This window comes from Danio rerio, chromosome 22 (assembly GCF_049306965.1).
Source record: "Danio rerio strain Tuebingen ecotype United States chromosome 22, GRCz12tu, whole genome shotgun sequence".
In the NCBI taxonomy this organism is placed as follows: domain Eukaryota; kingdom Metazoa; phylum Chordata; class Actinopteri; order Cypriniformes; family Danionidae; genus Danio; species Danio rerio.
Window position 1 is genome coordinate 11,996,789 of NC_133197.1, and position 19,572 is coordinate 12,016,360.

Sequence of the window (19,572 nt, forward strand, 5' to 3'; positions counted from 1 at the left end):
CATGGTTTGCTTTTTAGGTCACTAGGCAACGACTGAATCAGCGGTGTAATGTGCGAGTGTTGCTGTTGATATTAATATAATTTTAACATTTTATAATATTGTGATATTCAAGATTTGTGATTCATACAGCACTACAAAACTCAAAACAACAACCACAAGTCTTTCCTCTATCTTTAAAAGTCTCCGTAGTTGTCTTGACCACACAAACACTGCTGTCACCTCAACGGAAAACCCACCTCTGCTTTCATTTGATTGGAGAATGGAAAAGAAGCGACTGACATAACTCATTTTTTTCGCTCAGAGTTGACTTTTTTTAACTGCCAGCGCACGGCGCGCAACGACAAAAACGCGAGGCGTAACAAGAGGTTAACACACGAGGCGCACAGGCCGCAAAAGCAGTGCACAAAACACTCATGGTCATTAGTAAATCATTCAAAAAAAGGCACCTCAATACAAAAAGCATGTTTGGTGTGATCGGCCGCTTAGTCATTTGGTATTTTTATCAATTTTTGCTATTTTTTTTGTCTTTTTATTGTTGCTTTTAGTTTTTTAATGTCTGTATAGTTTTTAACAATTCTGTTTGTACATTTTCTGTTTATATTGTCAATTTAGTTTAGCGACTTTGTTTTAAGTGTTTGCTATCTCGAAGTATTTTTAATCACTTTTATTTCTTTCCTGTGGTTTTTATTTTTATATCGGGTTTAATTGGATATGTTCTGTCTGAGTTGGAATTTCAGGTCAAGTTTTTGTAATTCTGTTTTGCAGTTTTGTTATTAGCCGAGTTTCCACCCCAACATGAAACAAATCCTTTTAAAGTTTGCAAAAAAAAAATTATAATCTCGATTGCAGATTAGGTGCGTTTCCATCAAGTTTTTAGAGCAGCTGACTGTACTATTGGTAACCAAGCAACAAACACTAAACAAGGCAAGCATAACGGAGACGTCTGATTCAGTTTACACGTGTTTCTATCTCCCATTCTTTGCATCAAGTCCAAACAACATCAAGTCAAGGTAAAATCTTTTTTACGAATTAGTTTTTTGGTCGATTTTATTTAAAATCTACCGCTTTCATTACTTGTTTCTCATCTGATATTTTAAAATATTACAGCTGGATTATTGGTTTATATATAGTTTTCATTCATTCATTTACTTTTCAGCTTAGTCCTTTTATTAATCAGGGGTCACCACAGCAGAATTCCCTTCCAGCTGCAACCCAGCATTGGGAAACACTCATACACTCTTGCATTCACACACAAAAACTACGGTTACAACTTAGTCAATTCACCTATAACGAATGTCTTTGGACTGTTGGGGAAAACCGAAGCAACTGGAGAAACCCACGCGAACACGGGGAGAACATGCAAACTACACACAGAAATGCCCATGGACTCGAACCAGTGACCTTCTTGCTGTGAGGCGACAGCGTGACACACCGTCCACCTTAATATACAGATTTTTAAAGTTTTAGTTATTTTAATACAGTAGGCTAGGCTACTTTTATTTTGGCTGCTTTCAACGGCATTAATTCATTTATATTTAACCCAAGTGTACAGTTCAAATTTGCAACCCATTCGTTATGTTCGTAGCTGTTTTTGCCCCATAGACTTCCTTTATAATGACATTTTTGTTCATAGCATTTTTGAGTGTTAGTGGCTCTCCTGGTTGGGTGGAGATAAAATGTGTAATTTTTACTATTTTAAATGTCTATTATACTGTCATTTAATGGAAATCAATGGGGCAAAAACAGCCACGAACATAACAAAAGGGTAGTTAATTTTGTATTGTTGAATTTGAGCAAATTTTCAAAGCATTTTCTCAAAATATGTGACAAAATAAGATTTGTCAATAATAATCAGTCTATTTGCTGAAACAGAGAATTTTGTGGCCAAGCTAAGACTCAAAAAAAAATCACCAGAGTGGATGAAAACATTTTCTACAACTCACAAAGGTTAAAATTGTATTTCATTTTAAGTTGAGGTTTTAACCAATTACAACAATCCTGTTACTAACAGTTCATTTTTTGTTCTCTCCTTTATATAGACCACTCCAAAAATACAAATCTGACATGTGTAACTACATCCATCCCATCCCTCCACTGTCTCTCCTTAGGGACTGTGTAATATCCGTCCCGCTGAATGTCTGCCTAATTAAGCGACTGACCCTGTCTGAACCAAACAGAGGCCCGTGTGTCCCGCCATCGATCCGGGACCCTCAGCAGAGTCGACTAACTGACCCGTCTGACCCACGACATTGACTGACAGAACTGGAGTAAATTACATTCTCACCTGCTTAAAATCACACACACGCTGATCCACACTGAAAGAGAGGGAATATGTGATACAAGATACAGCTGACAGAATATTCACGACAAATGAAAATGTTGAATTGCAACAAAAACTAGACTTTCAGAAGCTTCCATTTACAACAGCATGACAGATTGCAGAGATACTAAATTGGCAGTTCATGTTCTCTTGTAATGCAGTGTAGTAGGGCTGGGCGATTTGGCCTAAAATTAAAATCTCGAATAATTGAACATTTTAACTCCAATACAATTAATAAACGATTATTTTATTTCTAGAAATATATATATATATATATATATATACATATATATATATATATATATATATATATATATATATATATATATATATATATATATATATATAATTTTCTTTATTTATTATTTTCAGCGCTTTTCATAATAAAATAGAAAATAAGCAGTATCTCTTCTAAATAAAATAACTCTTGAATATCCTGTAAATTATATTTTAAACAGTGTATTTCTTGCATCTTCTTTAAACAAATATTTTATTGTAAATAATAATTTGAATGCAATGGAAAATATGCCGTCTCAAGGAAACTCTGGTGCTGCTTACAGTCATCCTCAATTCAGTGCCAAGAAAGGCTCAAGAATGGGTCCATCGTCCTACTTGACCAGAGATTAGGCATGGGACGATAACTAGATTTAAGGTATACCACAGTTTTAAAAAGTCAAGGTTTTAAAACTGTTAGAATTTTCTGTTATATCGTTCCTAAGATATTTGTTTTTTTTTTACGACTATTTTAAATAGATTTTTTTTTTAAGGGCAACAATAGAAAAGGAACCTCCACATCACAAGTTACTGGTCAGTCTATGGTTCAGGAAACATCTGAAAAACAAATCTTGTATGAACCAACATCCAGCATGGTGTAGAGCTGAAAAGTGCAGAGGCTTGCTTTGTACCCAAAGAAAAGAAAGATATCCAAAGATGCCTCTTCAAGCTGAAAATAAATCTGTACTTTTAAAACTAATTAAGACAGCAGAAGTCAATGACTTATTTAATGATTTAGCCTGACATATGACATTTCTAAATATTTTAAATGTTAAAAAATATAGACCATGTTCAATGGGGAAAAAAAGTTGTTGATTTTTACTCAGATATTTAAAAGCAACATATTTTTAGAGCAGTAATTATAATACCTTTATATCGTGGAACCGTGATATTTTTACCCAAAGTTATCAGACCATCAGAATTTTATAGCGGCCCATGCCTACTAGAGATCAGATGTGGCTGCAAAGTGGCTTAGAAGAACAAATCAGCCTCAGACTTTAAAAGCTGATTTATACTTCTGCATCGAGTGATCTGCCTGGCCCACGGCTCTTGCCTTGTGTGTAGCCGTGCATTGATATATTTCTGCGTGCTGTTTGTGTTGCTCTGTAACAACACTTCCAAACGCTAGCTGGCGGTAGGTTTTTATGTTCTTCTGTGTCGAGTTTTTTCACAGAGGTTTGTTTTTTCTGAATGCTACCTTTCATACAAGAAGCTAAAACTCTCTCATTCAGAGGTGGGAGCCGGTGGACGTGCCACAACTTAAATCATAAGGTAAACACAAAACAGCTCTTCCCCGGGACTCCACTCTTGTAAACACTCGCTCCGACCGGCTCTCCGCGCCGCCCATGCGTGTCTTCGCTACCAAGCTGACCAATCACAGAGCTTGCAATACCAGTCTTTGCAACATGTAGTTAGATTTTTGAGAGGTGCATTGGTATCCGAAAGCTGCGCCGAACCATACGCATGCTCTCGACAGAAGTTTAAATCAGCCTTAACAGAGTGAGGTCACGTGACCACATGTGGTAGGGAAGATAATTTGAAAAAAATTGACAGGAAATTTTCCCAATTACTGTTTAGTGTAAAAATAATTTTTCAGCACATTTGTAAACATAATAGTTTTAATAACTCATTTCTAATAACTGATTTATTTATCTTTGCCATGATGACAATGATGATAATATTAGACAAGATATTTTTCAGGACACTTCTATACAGCTTAAAGTGACATTGAAAGGCTTGAAGTTAGGTCATTTTGGTTAATCATTTTATAACAATGGTTTGTTCTGTAGACTATCAAAAACATATTCCTTAAGGGGGTTAATGATTTTGACCTTAAAATGGTTTTAAAAAAATTAAAACTGCTTTTATTCTAGCCAAAGTAAAACAAATAAGACTTTCTCCAGAAGAAAAAAGCGGTCACACTTTACAATAAGGTTCATTAGTTAATGTTAATTAATGCATTTACTAACATGAACAAACAATGAACAATACATTTACTACTATATTTGTTCATGCTAGTTAACGTTAGTTGATAAAAATACAGTTGTTCATTGTGAGTTCATGTTAACTCATGGTGCATTAACTAATGTTAACAAGCATGGACTTGGATGTTAATAATGCATTAGTAAATGTTCATTTATGATTAATAAATGCAGTACATGCGTTGTTCATGATTAGTTCATGTTAGTAAATGAATTAACTAATTAACCTTATTGTAAAGTGTTACCAAAAAAACATTATAGTAACTACTGTGAAAATGTTCTTGCTCTGTTAAACATCATTTTGGAAATTTAAAAAAAAGAAAATCTACTGACTTCAACTGTGTGTCTCTGTTTTTGAAAAAAATAATACTTTCCCTCTTTCGCCAATCCCTCTATAGTAGGGATGGGAAGATTAACCGATATGTATCGATACGCGGCCATGCGCGTGCACGATGCGAGTGCATCGGTTGAGCAGCAGAGGATGAATGAAATTTTGGAAGCAAATCGAGATGCATCGGTTTTTGCGAGATGCATCGGTTTTTCCAAGATACAGCTTATATTTTTAATATAGAATGTATTTTTTATTTATTAGCAAGTGTTGTCAACCTGTTTTTGGCGCATAATTTAATCGACCTACATAAAGTAAGCCTTAGCAACGGGCTTGCGGATGTGTACACTTACACTACAACTCAGTGTATCAGGTGTGCGGATGAAGCTAGTGGAGCGCCCTCAGAAAGCGCGAGAAGCAAAACAAACATTTTATTCCCCACTGAGTTTTAAATCTAAAGTATGACAACATTATGGATTTAAGGAAAGGACAGGACATGACAGGACAGATGCAATTTGCAAAATGTGCCGCGCATCTGTAAAATATGCGGGCAGTAAGACTAATCTGATATCTCACTTGAAGCGGCGCCAGGGTGTTGTTGTGAAAGCATCTTCCAGTGTTCCTGCATCCCCGGCTTTCGCACTGCTTCAACTGTAGCTACCAGCTCCAAAAGTGGTGAGAAAAGCATTGCAAGTTTTTTTCCATGCGCAACAGTTTTGTGCGCTCTACGCCAATAACGGATGTTATTGCATTGTTCATCTGCAAAGATTTTCAGCCTAGTGTCACGGAGAACGAAGGTTTTAAACACCACCTCCTGTTAATTTTTATTTAATTATAATAATAATAAAATTAATAATAAAAATGATAAAAATAATGGGTGTCACGGTGGTCACAGTTTGACCACCTCACAGCAAGAAGATTGCTGGTTTGTTATATTTTTATCAGCCTGTTGTTTACAGTGACAGTGATGTTTCAAAGCAGCATAACACTGCTAGTTCACCACCTTAAGTTTTGAATATTCAGTGGCAAAATATATCTTTGTAAAACTTGTTTTCATAGTTGAAAAGTTAAATCACAATTCTTGTTGTGCAATGCTCAACCTTTATGTTGAAAGAGTGCAAATATATATATATATTTTAATATATATTGCACTTATACATTCTGTTTATCTTGAAAATACTTAAATAATATGTGCTATATGTTCTAAAATGGCCCTCTACTGTAAACTGACACTCTGGCTCTGAGAGAAAAGCCAGTTTGTAAAAAAAGTCTTGGTTTTGCTTGGTTAATAAATAATCAAACTCATTTAATGGCACAGCATCCTCTTTCACATCATCTCATAAACTTGAACTAATTAGTTAGTGCTGAATTATCGCATTGTATTGTGATATGGGTGTGAATCGTATCGTGTTGCATCGCAATATGTCACAAATGTATCGCTAATATATCGGATCGTATTCTTTGTATCGAGATGCGTATCGGATAGGCATTATAGCTTAGATGCCCAACCCTACTCTAAAGTGTTGAGAGTAACGCATTACAAAAGTAATGTGATTAGTACTGTAGTATAACACTTTTTGCTATAACGCAGTAATATAACACCTTACTAATATTTTTTACTAATGTTTCTTGTTACAATCTCAGTACAGCAAGTTACAATGCATTTTAAGCCAAAATTAGAATGTTTTAGATATTTTAAAGAATGTACCAACACTGAGAGACATTCACGATGCTCACACCAGAGCAGAAATTATAAAAAATTAAAAATTAAAATCGCAAAATAGTATACTTATTTTCTGCTGCTGCCTGGAGTTGATGTTTTGCTGGATTATCTTGGTCGAAATCAGCAATGAGGAGGTAAACTATTTATTTGTATAGTATTTATAAATAGTATTTATAAACTATTTGTTTGTATATGCAGTATTACAAGTCCTACCTATGCTCTTATCGGTTTAATGAAAATAAAATAAAATACATAAATAAATAAATAAGGAAAGTTCAGAATGCTAAATATAAAAGTATCTCCACTTAATTGTTTATCATAGTTTAATTTATTCATGTAACAGAATATGTTTACGCTTGTTAAACTTCCTCTCACACACATGGGGACTGTAGTCTATATACTGTAAAAAATTTATTTAGCCGAATCAAATTAACTTGTTAGTCATCTCATCTTACATCAATCAAACGACTAAAATATGAAGTTTAACTTTGTATAGCTTAAAAACATAGTTAAAATAAGTTAGAGCAACATAAGAATATTTGTCTTGACTTTTTGTTGTTAAATTTTTACAGCATAGCCAAACTACTTTGCAAATCCAGTCCTGAAAAAAATGATAGTGAAAATGCACACAAATTAGTGAACTAATGCTAAATAATGTTCTGTGCGAGTGATCTTATACTGGCCTACTCTTTTAGTGCCTCATGTACCGTAAAGGTGCATTGTGTATGGTTGCCGTGACAACTTAACAAGCCGTCTGCCTTCTGGTGTCATAAAACCAAAAGAATATTGTATCTATAGTTGGATGAGGGTCAGTTAACGATCTGATTTAATGTTACACATGCGCACACACACACACACACACACACACACACACACAGAATAAATTTTAATGTTTAAAAGCAAAAACTGCCACATGATTAGAACTTATTTTAAGCACCACCAAAATTGAGTTACTAAAATAACTGAAAACCAGCAATAACACTTTTTTTTAACAGTTTTGTTTTTTTCTTTATTGCTATTAAAAAGTTTTTAATAATCTATGGAACTAAAATGAATGCAAATGCATGGCTACATAAAATATTGCATTTTAATATTTAAATGGATGCCTTGGTAATTAATCTCAGCGCATGTCATTTAGAAACACTAGTAATCACCCATTTATAATCGTTTAGATTTTTCCACACAGATGATTATTAGAAATATGAATACAAACTGTACTTCATTTGCATGTATTTTGCACACACAAATGTAAATTATTCAAAGCTCTAAGCTCAAACTGTTTTCTAGAAAAGTTTGTTTAATAAAAAATGGGTAATTTGTGGTCATTTATTCTACAATTTTTTTCAGTGATTTGAATATTATTTGTTCTGTACAACATGTATTTAACTATGTTATGTGTACATGTTTTGCTCAGTTCTCTCATCATGCCTCATACATTGAATACAGACTCACTTTGGAGCAAAAATAAAACAAGAATGTTACATAACAAAACAAACAAAAAAAGCTAACAAACACAAACTTAAAAAGTAAACTTACCGCCCATTCCTGGACAGAGCAAAACAAACCCCTTCTCTCTGGAAAGGCATGAGTTTTTCCCGGAGTTTCTGTGGAAGGAGCTGAAGAGCATCTTTCCCATTGAGAGAAACCTCTTCTGGGGCTGATTTGCCTTGACTTTTCATTGTTTTCATACTCTGTGGATAAAATAAACATGCAGTGAGACTAATAGCTGAATAAGGCGTACTTTGGTTTGCAGGTTAGCGCAAAGTATACATTACGAACGACATTATAACACTAATATGACACAAATACACTGACCATAACACGATCATTTCTGAACTCTTGCTGCAGCGATTTGACATTTGGCGGCTTTACTCTTGATGACGTCAGAAAACTCACGTTGCGTCATATCCGCGCGACGAGTGCCATTTGTTGGGAATTAAAACATACCTGTAATAAAAAACTATGTTCATTTTATATTTGTATGTACATATGGCATGTTGATGTATGCTAATTTGTACTTCACACCGACAAAGAGTTGCAACGGTCGTTGAATTTAGTACATTTGGTAAATTCAAGATGTGTTTGTTTTAAAAGTTGCAGTGTTTTATGTGTTTTTAAACCAAGCAAAAGAGTATTTTTAATCGAATGCGGTATGTTGTGTAAGTAAATGCCACTCATTGGCTTTCGTTCACCCTTCTGTGGGTTTTAGAAATGCAAACGAAACCTAGAGCGGAGAACGGTTTGCTTTAGGACTACTTCCGAGATGCGCAGTTGATCATCGATTGGTTAATTTCGTGTCACGTGCAAGAAGTTATTTATGTAAAAATTTAATTAATGATTTTTTATTACTCATACCATCTAATTATATAGTTCAAAGTATATATTTTTAATAAAAATATGATTCACAGTTCAATAGTGTTTTAAATTAGAGAAGTGTTATTCAATTTAAACTGATTTTATTCATTAAGAGGTGCTTAAAACAACTGCGTGAGCGTGTCAAATCACGATTATAGTAATTATTATACAATTAATTATGATTATAAATTATTATTTAATAAAATTGCAAGTGGTATTGCCGAAAGTAAATTAACCTAATAAAATACTGCAAGAATATCATCCCATGTTAATTACTTACATAATTCTAGAATTATTAAATTACATTTAGAGATTAACATTTTACTTATAGCCATATAAGTAATGTAAGCAAAATGTTTACTTTATTTTATTACCTAGTTGATGTATATAAATGTTATAGCATATTATAATTATGCTTTTTTTCTATAATTACTTATTAATTAATTATTTTAGTCATTTATCATCATTTTAAGTGTCTATAAACATATTATAATGTTTCGCATATTTATAAAAGTCATTGAAATGTACTTTAATGTGAATTTCTGAGCCACACTGCGCCCTCTTTCGGTATAAAACGTTACTTCACCAAATAAAAATGTATTTTCGCTTCGAGGCGTTTGAGTATTTTGTCTTCAATGCCGCTGACAGACCGACAGCTTTGACTTCAGCCTTTAGCAGCCATTAGACTTATTATTTTTCTTCATTCCTCCAAATATTCACGCGTCTATCTATTCTAAAGGTAAGCCTCTAGCACGTTATCACCCTTAATCCTTAGATATCACCGTTTTCGACGTCATTCCCGTGAATTTGAGTGATCTGGAAGGGCTGTTTGTGTGTTTAAACTCTTAGCTTTACCATGTGTGTTAGCACAGCACAATGTTTTACTCGCTTTTTAATGGTTTGTAAACAAAATGTCCTCCTCGGATGACTGACAATGTGCCTTTTTGTCGTCAAAGTGTATTTTATAAACGGTCAGCGTGCTTTGCTGTTCGTTTATATGCGGTAATGTGATCAATGCTCTTGTGTGTGTGTATATGTATAAATATATAAGGGCCAAGGAGAGATCAGACACATGCATTGTAAATAAACATGCAGGTGTATAAACCGCGAATATGTTATTGTTATTATTATGTTAGTTGTTATTATTTCGTCTGGCTGCTGTGCTGGTGTGTTTTCGTAGCTTATGGTTTGATCTTTGTGTTGGTGAAGCTTCAGGCTTCATTCATAAGGGCCTGTGCAGGTGATTAAACCACCAGCAGGAGATGTGTCAAGACAATAAAAGTGCGTTTTGTTGTAGTCTTTTCTATTCGATATTATATTTACGAATGACAATTAAGTTGTTAAATCACTTCGTTTTTATATATATTTTTTAATTATTAATATTGATTATTTATCCATAATCAAAATAGTTTATTTATCTACTTTATTGATTTTGCAGATTTTTATTTTGGTGTTTTTAGTTTATCTTTCGTATGTATCTTTTCCAAATAGCTTTTTTTTTACTTCAGATTTTTAATGTATTACATTTTATTACATTTATTATTATTATTATTATTAAGGTTTTTTTTTACTTTTTGTTTTGATTTTGAGTTAAAAAGTTGCTGTCAAGTTTTAAAGGAATAGTGCACCCAAAAATGGAAATTACCTCATAATTTACTTAACCTCGAACCTTCTTTGTTGTATATGATGAGTCGGAGTAGTTTAACATTTTATCCTGGCTTTTCCATGCCGTGTAAATGTGTTGGACAGTCGCACTTTTATGAAGCTTCCATAAGCCCATAAATTTGTCATAAAACTAGCCTATGTGCTACCAGGGTGGTAACGCACGTCTTATGAAGCGAATCAGTGTTTTATCGTAACAGAAATATTCCAAATTGTTAAATTATAAACTAAAATCACTGTCTGGCGCTGGCTGCCAACTTCACACTCTTGATAACTTAATGAATTACGAATGTGTCTAACGAATGTACATTCTGCAGAAGTCTGTGATTTGAGTTTATAATTTAAGAATTAGAAACTTTTTTTTTTCTAAATTTCCCTTATGAGCATTTAAGTGTACGGTTAAAACCTAGCCGAGTGCAGCATCTACTGTTAAGAACTAGCCTAGAGCTCCGTCTGCTGTTAAGAACTAGCCTAGAGCGCCGTCTGCTGTTAAGAACTAGCCTAGAGCGCCGTCTGCTGTTAAGAACTAGCCTAGAGCGCCGACTGCTGTTAAGAACTAGCCTAGAGCGCCGACTGCTGTTAAGAACTAGCCTAGAGCGCCGACTGCTGTTAAGAACTAGCCTAAAGCGTCGTCTACTGTTTTAAAAACTAGCCTAGTGCGCTGTCTGCTTTTAAGAACTAGCCTAGAGCATTGTCTGCTCTTAAGAACTAGCCTAGAGCGCCATCTGCTGTTAAAAACTAGCCTACAGCACTGTCTACTGTTAAGAACTAGCCTAAAGTGCCATCTGCTGTTTTAAAAACTAGCCTCGGGCACCGTCTGTTATTGAGAAGTAGCCTGCTGGTAAAAACTAGCTCAGCGGGCAGTCTGCTGTTAAAAAATAGCCCAGAGCGCCGTCTGCTGTTAAGTGCTAGCCCAGAGCACTGTCTGCTGTTTAAAACTAGCCCAGAGCGCCCTCTGCTGTATAAAACTAGTCCAGAGCTCCATCTGTTGTTTAAAACTAGCCCAGAGCGCCATCTGCTGTTAAGAACTAGCTCAGAGCGCCATCTGCTGTTAAGAACTAGCTCAGAGCGCCATCTACTGTTAAGAACTAGCCTAGAACGCCATCTGCTGTTAGAAAATAGCCGAGAGCGCCGTCTGCTGTTTTAAACTAGCCCAGAGCACCGTCTGCTGTTAAAAACTAGCCTAGAGCATCATCTGCTGTTAAGAACTAGCCTAGAGCGCCATCTGCTGTTAAGAACTAGCCTAGAGTGCCATCTGCTGTTAAGAACTAGCCTAGAGCGCCATCTGCTGTTAAGAACTAGCCTAGAGCGCCATCAGCTGTTATAAACTAGCCCAGTGAGCCTTCTGTTGTTATAAACTAGCTAAGAGTACTGTCTGCTGTTAAGAACTAGCTTAGAGCGTCATCTGATGTTAAGAACTAGCCTAGAGCACTGTCTGATGTTAGCTCATAATCGTTTCTGGGGAAAACAGCGATGCGTTTTGGAAATCTCAGAATCAATTTCTTGAATAGTTTTTGCCACTGTTGTATTTGTAAACCAGAAAAGTATTGCGTTTCAATTGGGAGTGTCGCAGCAACCATTATGACAATAATTGTGACAATCATTTTATTTTTGAGATGCTGCAATATGCCGGTAATGAACTGAACACGTTGGACCACATGATACTATAAAACAATAGTCTTTTCATTATAATGGATTACTAAACTCCTATTTACTTGGTTTCATAGGAGTAATGATTTTTCAGGAAAAAACTTGTCTGGATAAAGGCGTTCAGCGTACAGTGATTCAATAAAATGCAGACAGATATTATCTAAATGATCATGCATGAGAATCGACACATGACTTCAACAGTATATGCTTCGTTTAAATAAGGATGAAATAAAGATAAAAGTCAGGAAATACTATTATATATTAAAATTTCCTGCTGTAACTACATATTTTTGTGTAATAGTTTTTTAGTTAGAGTGCACTAATATAATTAATTGGGTAAAGAAAATGAGTAAAATGTCTCGTATAGCATTTTTTGTTTCCATATAAACTGCTTTAATTCCATATTTATTGCAATATATTGGTAATAATTTATTATATATTTTTTATTTATATTATATTTATATTTATAATATTTTTAATAATATTTTTATTTTTAATCATAATCATATAGTGAACAATCTAATATGAATCTAATTATAATGCAATTTTTTATGTATTGTTACTATCCTAAAGACCATCCATTGGAACTGTCTTAAAGACCTAAGAACTGTTATTGGTCTATGGCAATGATGTAATCAGTGGGTGTGGTTGTGAGGCTCCACCTTCTTTAAGAACAAGTCATTTTTTTCTGTTCAGTCTAGGGCTGGACCGATAAACAATGTTATATCGATTCTCAGTAAAGTGTATGTCAATAATAATGATAAGCTCTGGACTTTTTTTTTTACTCTATATTGATCTAAGAGCCAATCACACAGCAGAAATTTGCAACAATGGAAATATAAAAGTGTGTTAAAATTAGAGATGTACAGAATTTTCGGCCACCGATAATTTATCGGCCAAAAATGTTTTGCCATTTAATGGACCCTTTTTTTTTGTGATTTTTGTGGCTTCAGTCATTGTTGGGGTAGTCTTTTAAATCTGGAGGCATTAACAACTTCTACCGAAATAGATATCGTTTTCGTTCAATATGGAAAATTATTATCAAGATTGCATTTTTGCCTTATCGCCCAGCCCTAGTTCAATCTGTTGAGGTTAGATGTAAAACAAAATATGTGCACTAAAGCAGTGTTTCTCAACCACGTTCCTGGAGGACCACCAGCACTGCTTGTTTTGGATGTCTCCTTTGTCTGACACTCCCATTACAGGGCTTTCAGTCTCTGCTAATGAGCTGCTAATGAGCTGATGATCTGAATCAGGTGTGTTTGGTTAAGGAGACACAGAAAATGTGCAGAGCTGGTGGTCCTCTAGGAACGTGGTTGAGAAACACTGCTCTAAAGAGCCTTTTTATGGTAGAAACTGAAGCGTAATCTACTCCATATAGTGCTTTTATAAATAAACAGTGCATAAATGTGAAGCTTATGCAAAAATGTTCACATAGGCATTACCAGATAAGTTCTTAACTGCCGTTTTCTTGTCTCTGTAATATTAGTTTTGTGTTCTTTGTCGTTGACCTACTGGGGTCCGTTCTTCGTACCTCGCTTAAATGATCTAAGATGATTTGGCAGATCCTGGATCTTTTAATCTTGATAACTGATCTCTCGCTAATTTGGTTCTCCAAACAAGTTCGCGAATCAGATTAGAATATCTGGATGAACTGATCTGAGATCGCTGCGTTTGTTGTTAAGGACAGATCTATCGATCCTAGAAATCATGATCAGCAATGCAACGATTGGCTGACGGCACAGCAGCGTAATGACATCATCTGATTAATATTCAATTATCCATGTGAGCAAAATTACATCAAATTAGCAGTAAACGGCTTGTTAATTATGACACGCAGTAACTTCACATTTGTTGTGAGCTGCAGGCTTTACACTTTCATTTGTCAAAACAAGAGTATTCATCATGTATTTCAATGCAAATCAATGTATTTAGTTCTTCATTTAGAAAAGATTTTCTTTATTATAGTAGCCGTTTTTCGGTGTAAAGAATAACTGGTTGTTTCCAAAAGCATTTTGATATTGGTAAAGGCGTCTGCAACTTTTGTGAAACATCACTGGCATATTAACTGTCAAAACATGTTTATGACTGCATAAATGTATTATTGCTTTTAAAAAAGTCACATATTGTGCATTTCTATCATACGCAATTTGTACTAAATCGATCTAAAAAGTTCATATCAATAAGTTTTCTCTTTGCACCACCAGGTCTTTTTATTTTCATTTCGAGGGTGCAGATTGCATACGTTTTATTAATATGTATAACTTTATTTATTTTATTAATGACTATAACTTTTATATATATATATAGTTAAAAAATATTTACTATTTTCCCAAGTGTATATAACTTTTACTGTAAGAAAATATCAGAACTCGGTACATACTTTCTGTATTATCTTTGCTTGAACTGAGCCGATCTAATCCTGTTTATATGATTTGAACCTGCTCCCGATCAGGTTTGACCTAGCAGATCTGTTGCCATGACAACAACTCTCGGATCAGCTTTGAAGAACGAAACGATCCTGGATTGTGTCAAATCGTCAATATCCAAATCCAGCTAACTGAGTAATCCACGTACGAAGAACAGACCCCTGGGGTCCGTTCTTCGTACGTAGATTACTCGGTTAGCTGGATTTGGATATTGATGATTTGACATGATCCAGGATCGTTTCGTTCTTCAAAGCTGATCTGAGAGTTGTTGTCATAGCAACAGTTCTGCTAGCTCAAACCTGATCGGAAGCAGGTTCAATTCATGATTAGATCGGGTCAGTTCAAGCAAAGATAATAGAGAAAGTACCGAATTATGATATTTTCTTACAGTAGTAGTTGCTTACACTTGGAAAAATAGTTAAAAAAATTAACTATATATATAAAGTTATAGTTATTAATAAAATAAATAGTTATATTAACAAAACTTATGCAATCTGCACCCTCAAAATGAAAGTACAAAGACAGTAAATTTTGACAGTAAATATGCCAGTGATTATGCTTCACAAAAGTTGCAGACACCTTTACCAATATCAAAATGCTTTTGTATACATCCAGTTATTCCATACAGCGATTAAAAAACGGCTACTGTAATAAAGAAAATATTTTCTAAATGTAGAACTAAATACATTGATATGCATTGAAATACATGATGAATACTCTTGACACATGAAAGTGTAAAGCCTGCAGCTCACAACAAATGTGGAAAGTTATTGCGTCATATTTAACAAACCGTATGCTAATTTGATGTAATTTTGCTCACATGGATAATTGAATATTAATCAGATGATGTCATTACGCTGCTGTTTCGTCAGCCAATCGTTGCATTGCTGATCATGATTTCGAGGATCGATAGATCTGTCCTTCACAACACACGCAGCGATCTCAGATCAGTTCATCCAGACATTCTAATCTGATTCACGAACTTGTTTGAAGAACCAAATTAGCCAGAGATCAGTTATCAAGATTAACAGATCCAGGATCGGCAAAATCATCTTAGATCATTTAAGCGAGGTACGAAGAACGGACCCCTGGATATTAAGTGTTAAACTTGTTTTTTATTGATGTTTCATAATTTTTTTTGCTTGTTCAATCAGCAGATATTTTTGTCCATTCATATTTAGGTCAATCACAGCTCAATGTCAAATCAGTAACATCACAGATATTGTATATTATATATAGCATTTTGCATTAATAGTCTCGTTCTTTACCAATCCAGTTTATTTATTTATTAACATATCCATATTTTTTATTGCTTGAATCTAGTACATGGACTTAATTTTTCTTGTTGCGCGTCGACATGATGAATGGACTCGCACCGGGTTTCTTTTTGACCTTGCGATTGTTCAGCTGTTATTTTATTTATATATATTTTTAAACACTCATGCGGCATATTGTTAGGCGTCCTGGTTTCCTGCGCCGCCGGCCTGTTTCTGTCACACCGAATATTAATGTTCGTGCGTGAGAGGCGCTGCGGTAAGGAATGATCCACGAGCTCCTGTTCGTACAAGCTCATCTGCATCACCACAGGAGGATTCTCACCTGCGCGGCCCCCAACCCCCTTTCACCTGAACATCGCTTCATTCAGCAGCACCGCATTCGTTATAGACAATGAGATGACTTTTATTTAATGACTTCTTGCATCGCGGTTGCTTGTGCTCAATTATTTTCATGTTTTTTTGCTTAAGAAATGAAACTAGCACTGTAAAATGCGGCTGAACTGGTGTCCAACTGAGATCAAAATCCCCTTTTTTCGTTTTTGGCATGTCATTGCGAATGTTACCCGTTCACCATATGTGCCTTGCTCTCCCAATAAGTGCAGTGAATCTGAAACATGACCTTCTCTGTTAAGAAGTACATCCAGTACTGGGATATGCTGTTGAACTGGTGTTCAAACTGGGTCAAAACAGCTAATTATGTTTCACCAAATATTTGTTATCATCTCAATTGTAGCCTGTTCACCATGTGTGCCCTGTTCACCCAATACATTAATGTAGAGCAGAGCTTTAAACATTATACTTGTTTGTAAGGGCATTATCTTGTGGTGAAAGACTGTTTGAGTTTGTAAAGCAACTATTTCTACTACACCTTAAAACTTTGAAGGGGATTAAGTGCTGTTTACACGACATGTTTTTGTGTAATGCTAGTCGGCGTACTTGCAAAGGGAACACAATGCAGGGTATTGAGAAATGTTTTTTTTTTTACTTGACACCATTTTAAAAGCATGAAGTTATTGCTGTGTGGCTCTGAAAACTGTGAAACACAATGCAACAGCCAAAGTCGTCCATCTGACGCATACCTACATAGACCAAAAATTAAAAATAGCCCACCTAGAGTGCTTGAGCACTTTTTTTCAGTCCAGCACTTGAGCAGTCAAAACGTCCCTAGTGTCCATTTAAACTACTGCTGTCCAAATGAATGATGAATTATCTTGTTATATTTTTGACCAGATTTTCCATACAGTCGTGAATGTTACCTTTCCACCGTGTATTCGCTGTTCACCTAAAACGTTCCATAATTTTAGCTGCGCATCTGCATTGAGTTTACAGCTATATAATGACATTTTGCTAAATAATGTTGTGAATGTTACCTTTTCACCATGTGCTCCCTGTTCACCTAAAATCTGTTTTTTATTGTGGAACTAGCTTTTTGTGTGAAGTTTACAGAGGTGTTATGGCAATTGGTCTCCAAAACAGGTTAGTATCACTTCATATATGCTTTTGGCAAAAATATTTAAATAACATTATTAATAAAAAGGTAAAAAAATTATTCTATTAATAATATTAGAAGTCTATTCTATTTTCTATTATAAGTCACTTCTTAAATTATATTTAATTGAGATCCCAGATCAATATGATTTTTCAGTAATAACAATATTTGATGAGGGCCATGTTTATAACTGGTGAAAGACAACAAATTGTAATATCTAAAATATTTCTATTAGATATTTTTATGATGGAGTAAACAGGTATATGCGCTTGAAATGATGCATATAAGGCTAAAATCACCTTTGTAAAGTTATCATATTAAATCTTACCTTTTCATTCGGTGTTTACCCCAAAAATTTGAGTGATTTTAGAGCTGGACTGGTGTTTGTGAATATAGTGGTAAATTGGTGTTTAAAATGGGTCAATTTATGCGAATAATTTTGCCATAATGTAAGCTATTATCTACAACTATACCTGTTCTCCTCCTGTGCACCTTGTCTACCCCCAAAAGTACTTTGAATTTGCTATTCAATCAATTATTGTTTTGAATGTTACTTTTTCACCATGCGCTCCTTGTTCACCCAAAATCAGTTTTTAATTTAGAGCTAGCCTTTTGTAAAGTATACAGAGGTGTTATGGCAATTGGTCTCCGAACAGGTCAGTATCACCTCATGTATGCTTTTGGCAAAATATTTAAATAAAATTATAAGTATTAATAATTTTCCCCTGTTCAGCTGAACAATATTTAGAATATTTTTGTTAGATGTTTATATGATGGAGTGAACAGTTATATGCAATTGAATTGATGCAAATAAGGCCAAAGTCACCTTTGTAAAGTTATCCTATAAAATCTTACTTTTTCAACCGGTGTTCACCCTAACAATTTGAGCGATTTTAGAGCTGGACTTGAATTGTTGTTTAAAATAGGTTAATTTAAGCATTTGAGTTTGCTAAATTATATGCTACTATATACATCTGTACCTATTTCCCAGTGCACTTTGTCCACCCAAAACTACTTTGAATTTACAATTCAATTAATTAATGTTGTGAATGTTACCTTTTCACCATGTGCTCCCTGCTCACCCAAAATCTGTTTTTAATGTAGAGCTAGCCTTTTGTGTGAAGTACACAGAGGTTTTATGGCAATTAGGTTTCCAAAACAGATTAGTATCACCTCATATATGCTTTTAGCAAAATATTTTAATAACATTATAAAAAATAGATTATTAGTTTGAGCCGTTCAGCTAAATAATATTTAAAATCTTTCTATTAAATATGATGGAGTGAACAGTTATATGCAATTGAAGTGATGCAAATAAGGCCAAAGTCTGCTAAAGGAATCAGATTAAATGTTACCTTTTCATTCGGCGTGCCATGGTCACCCTAAAACATTGATCGATTTTAGAGCTAGACTTGAATTGGTGTTTAAAATTGGTTAGTTTAAGTATATTATTTTGATAAAATGTGTGCTATTATCTACAACTGTACCTGTTCCCCTGTGCACTTTGTCCACCCCAAAAGTACTTTGAATTCACAAGCTAGATGTTTCTGTGACAAAGTAAATAGGAATGTATAGTTTATTTGATATCCACAAAGAAGGTCAGTCGACTTGACATACTTTTGCATAAAATCTGTGCACACCTTGAATGTTACCCGTTCACCCTCTGCACCCCGTTCACCCAATAAGTACTGTGGATCTGGAAAACCATCATTTTATGCGTTTTCTGACAAGAATTGTTATCGTCTCAAGAGCGTCTTGCATCTAGATTTCACAAAACGCTCCTCAGCTCATTTTTCTTGGATGTGTCCTGGTCTCAGAGGTGTCACCTGGACCAGAGAAATGACCGCTGTGACCGGTCACCTTTAAATGTCAACACATTTTCTCATTCTGTTCTTACATGGCTGGAAAAGCCAGCGGACAGCAGACCTTCTCTCTTCCCTATGTATTAACGAGAATAATGACTGGTGTGGTGAATTATGGCGCGGTGGTATTTTGGGCCGCTACAGAGTTATTGACCTATTCTCTGTTTCGGTAATCAGCGCGGATCTGGATGTTTCTCCCTAATGAGATAATATCTGATACAA

At 34.8% G+C, this 19,572-nt stretch overlaps 2 protein-coding genes across 17 annotated transcripts in view; one reads left to right on the forward strand and one right to left on the reverse strand.

Annotated features, from left to right (window-relative positions):
- The window catches only part of zranb3 (zinc finger, RAN-binding domain containing 3), a 127,654-nt gene extending 119,167 nt beyond the window's left edge, over nt 1-8,487 (reverse strand). Inside the window, exons 1-2 of the mRNA XM_017353438.4 lie at nt 8,442-8,487; nt 8,163-8,317 (exon numbers count right to left, since the gene is read on the reverse strand). Coding sequence (XP_017208927.2) covers nt 8,163-8,317; nt 8,442-8,444 — 158 coding nt within the window. The 5' untranslated portion in view covers nt 8,445-8,487. The remainder of the gene's footprint in view (nt 1-8,162; nt 8,318-8,441) is intronic.
- Nucleotides 8,488-9,600: 1,113 nt separating this feature from the next.
- Nucleotides 9,601-19,572, forward strand: part of r3hdm1 (R3H domain containing 1) — a 75,487-nt gene continuing 65,515 nt past the window's right edge. For all 16 annotated transcript variants that reach the window (XM_073937365.1, XM_073937373.1, XM_073937369.1 and 13 more), the window contains exon 1: nt 9,601-9,720. The gene's annotated coding sequence lies outside the window, so the exon portion shown is untranslated. The remainder of the gene's footprint in view (nt 9,721-19,572) is intronic.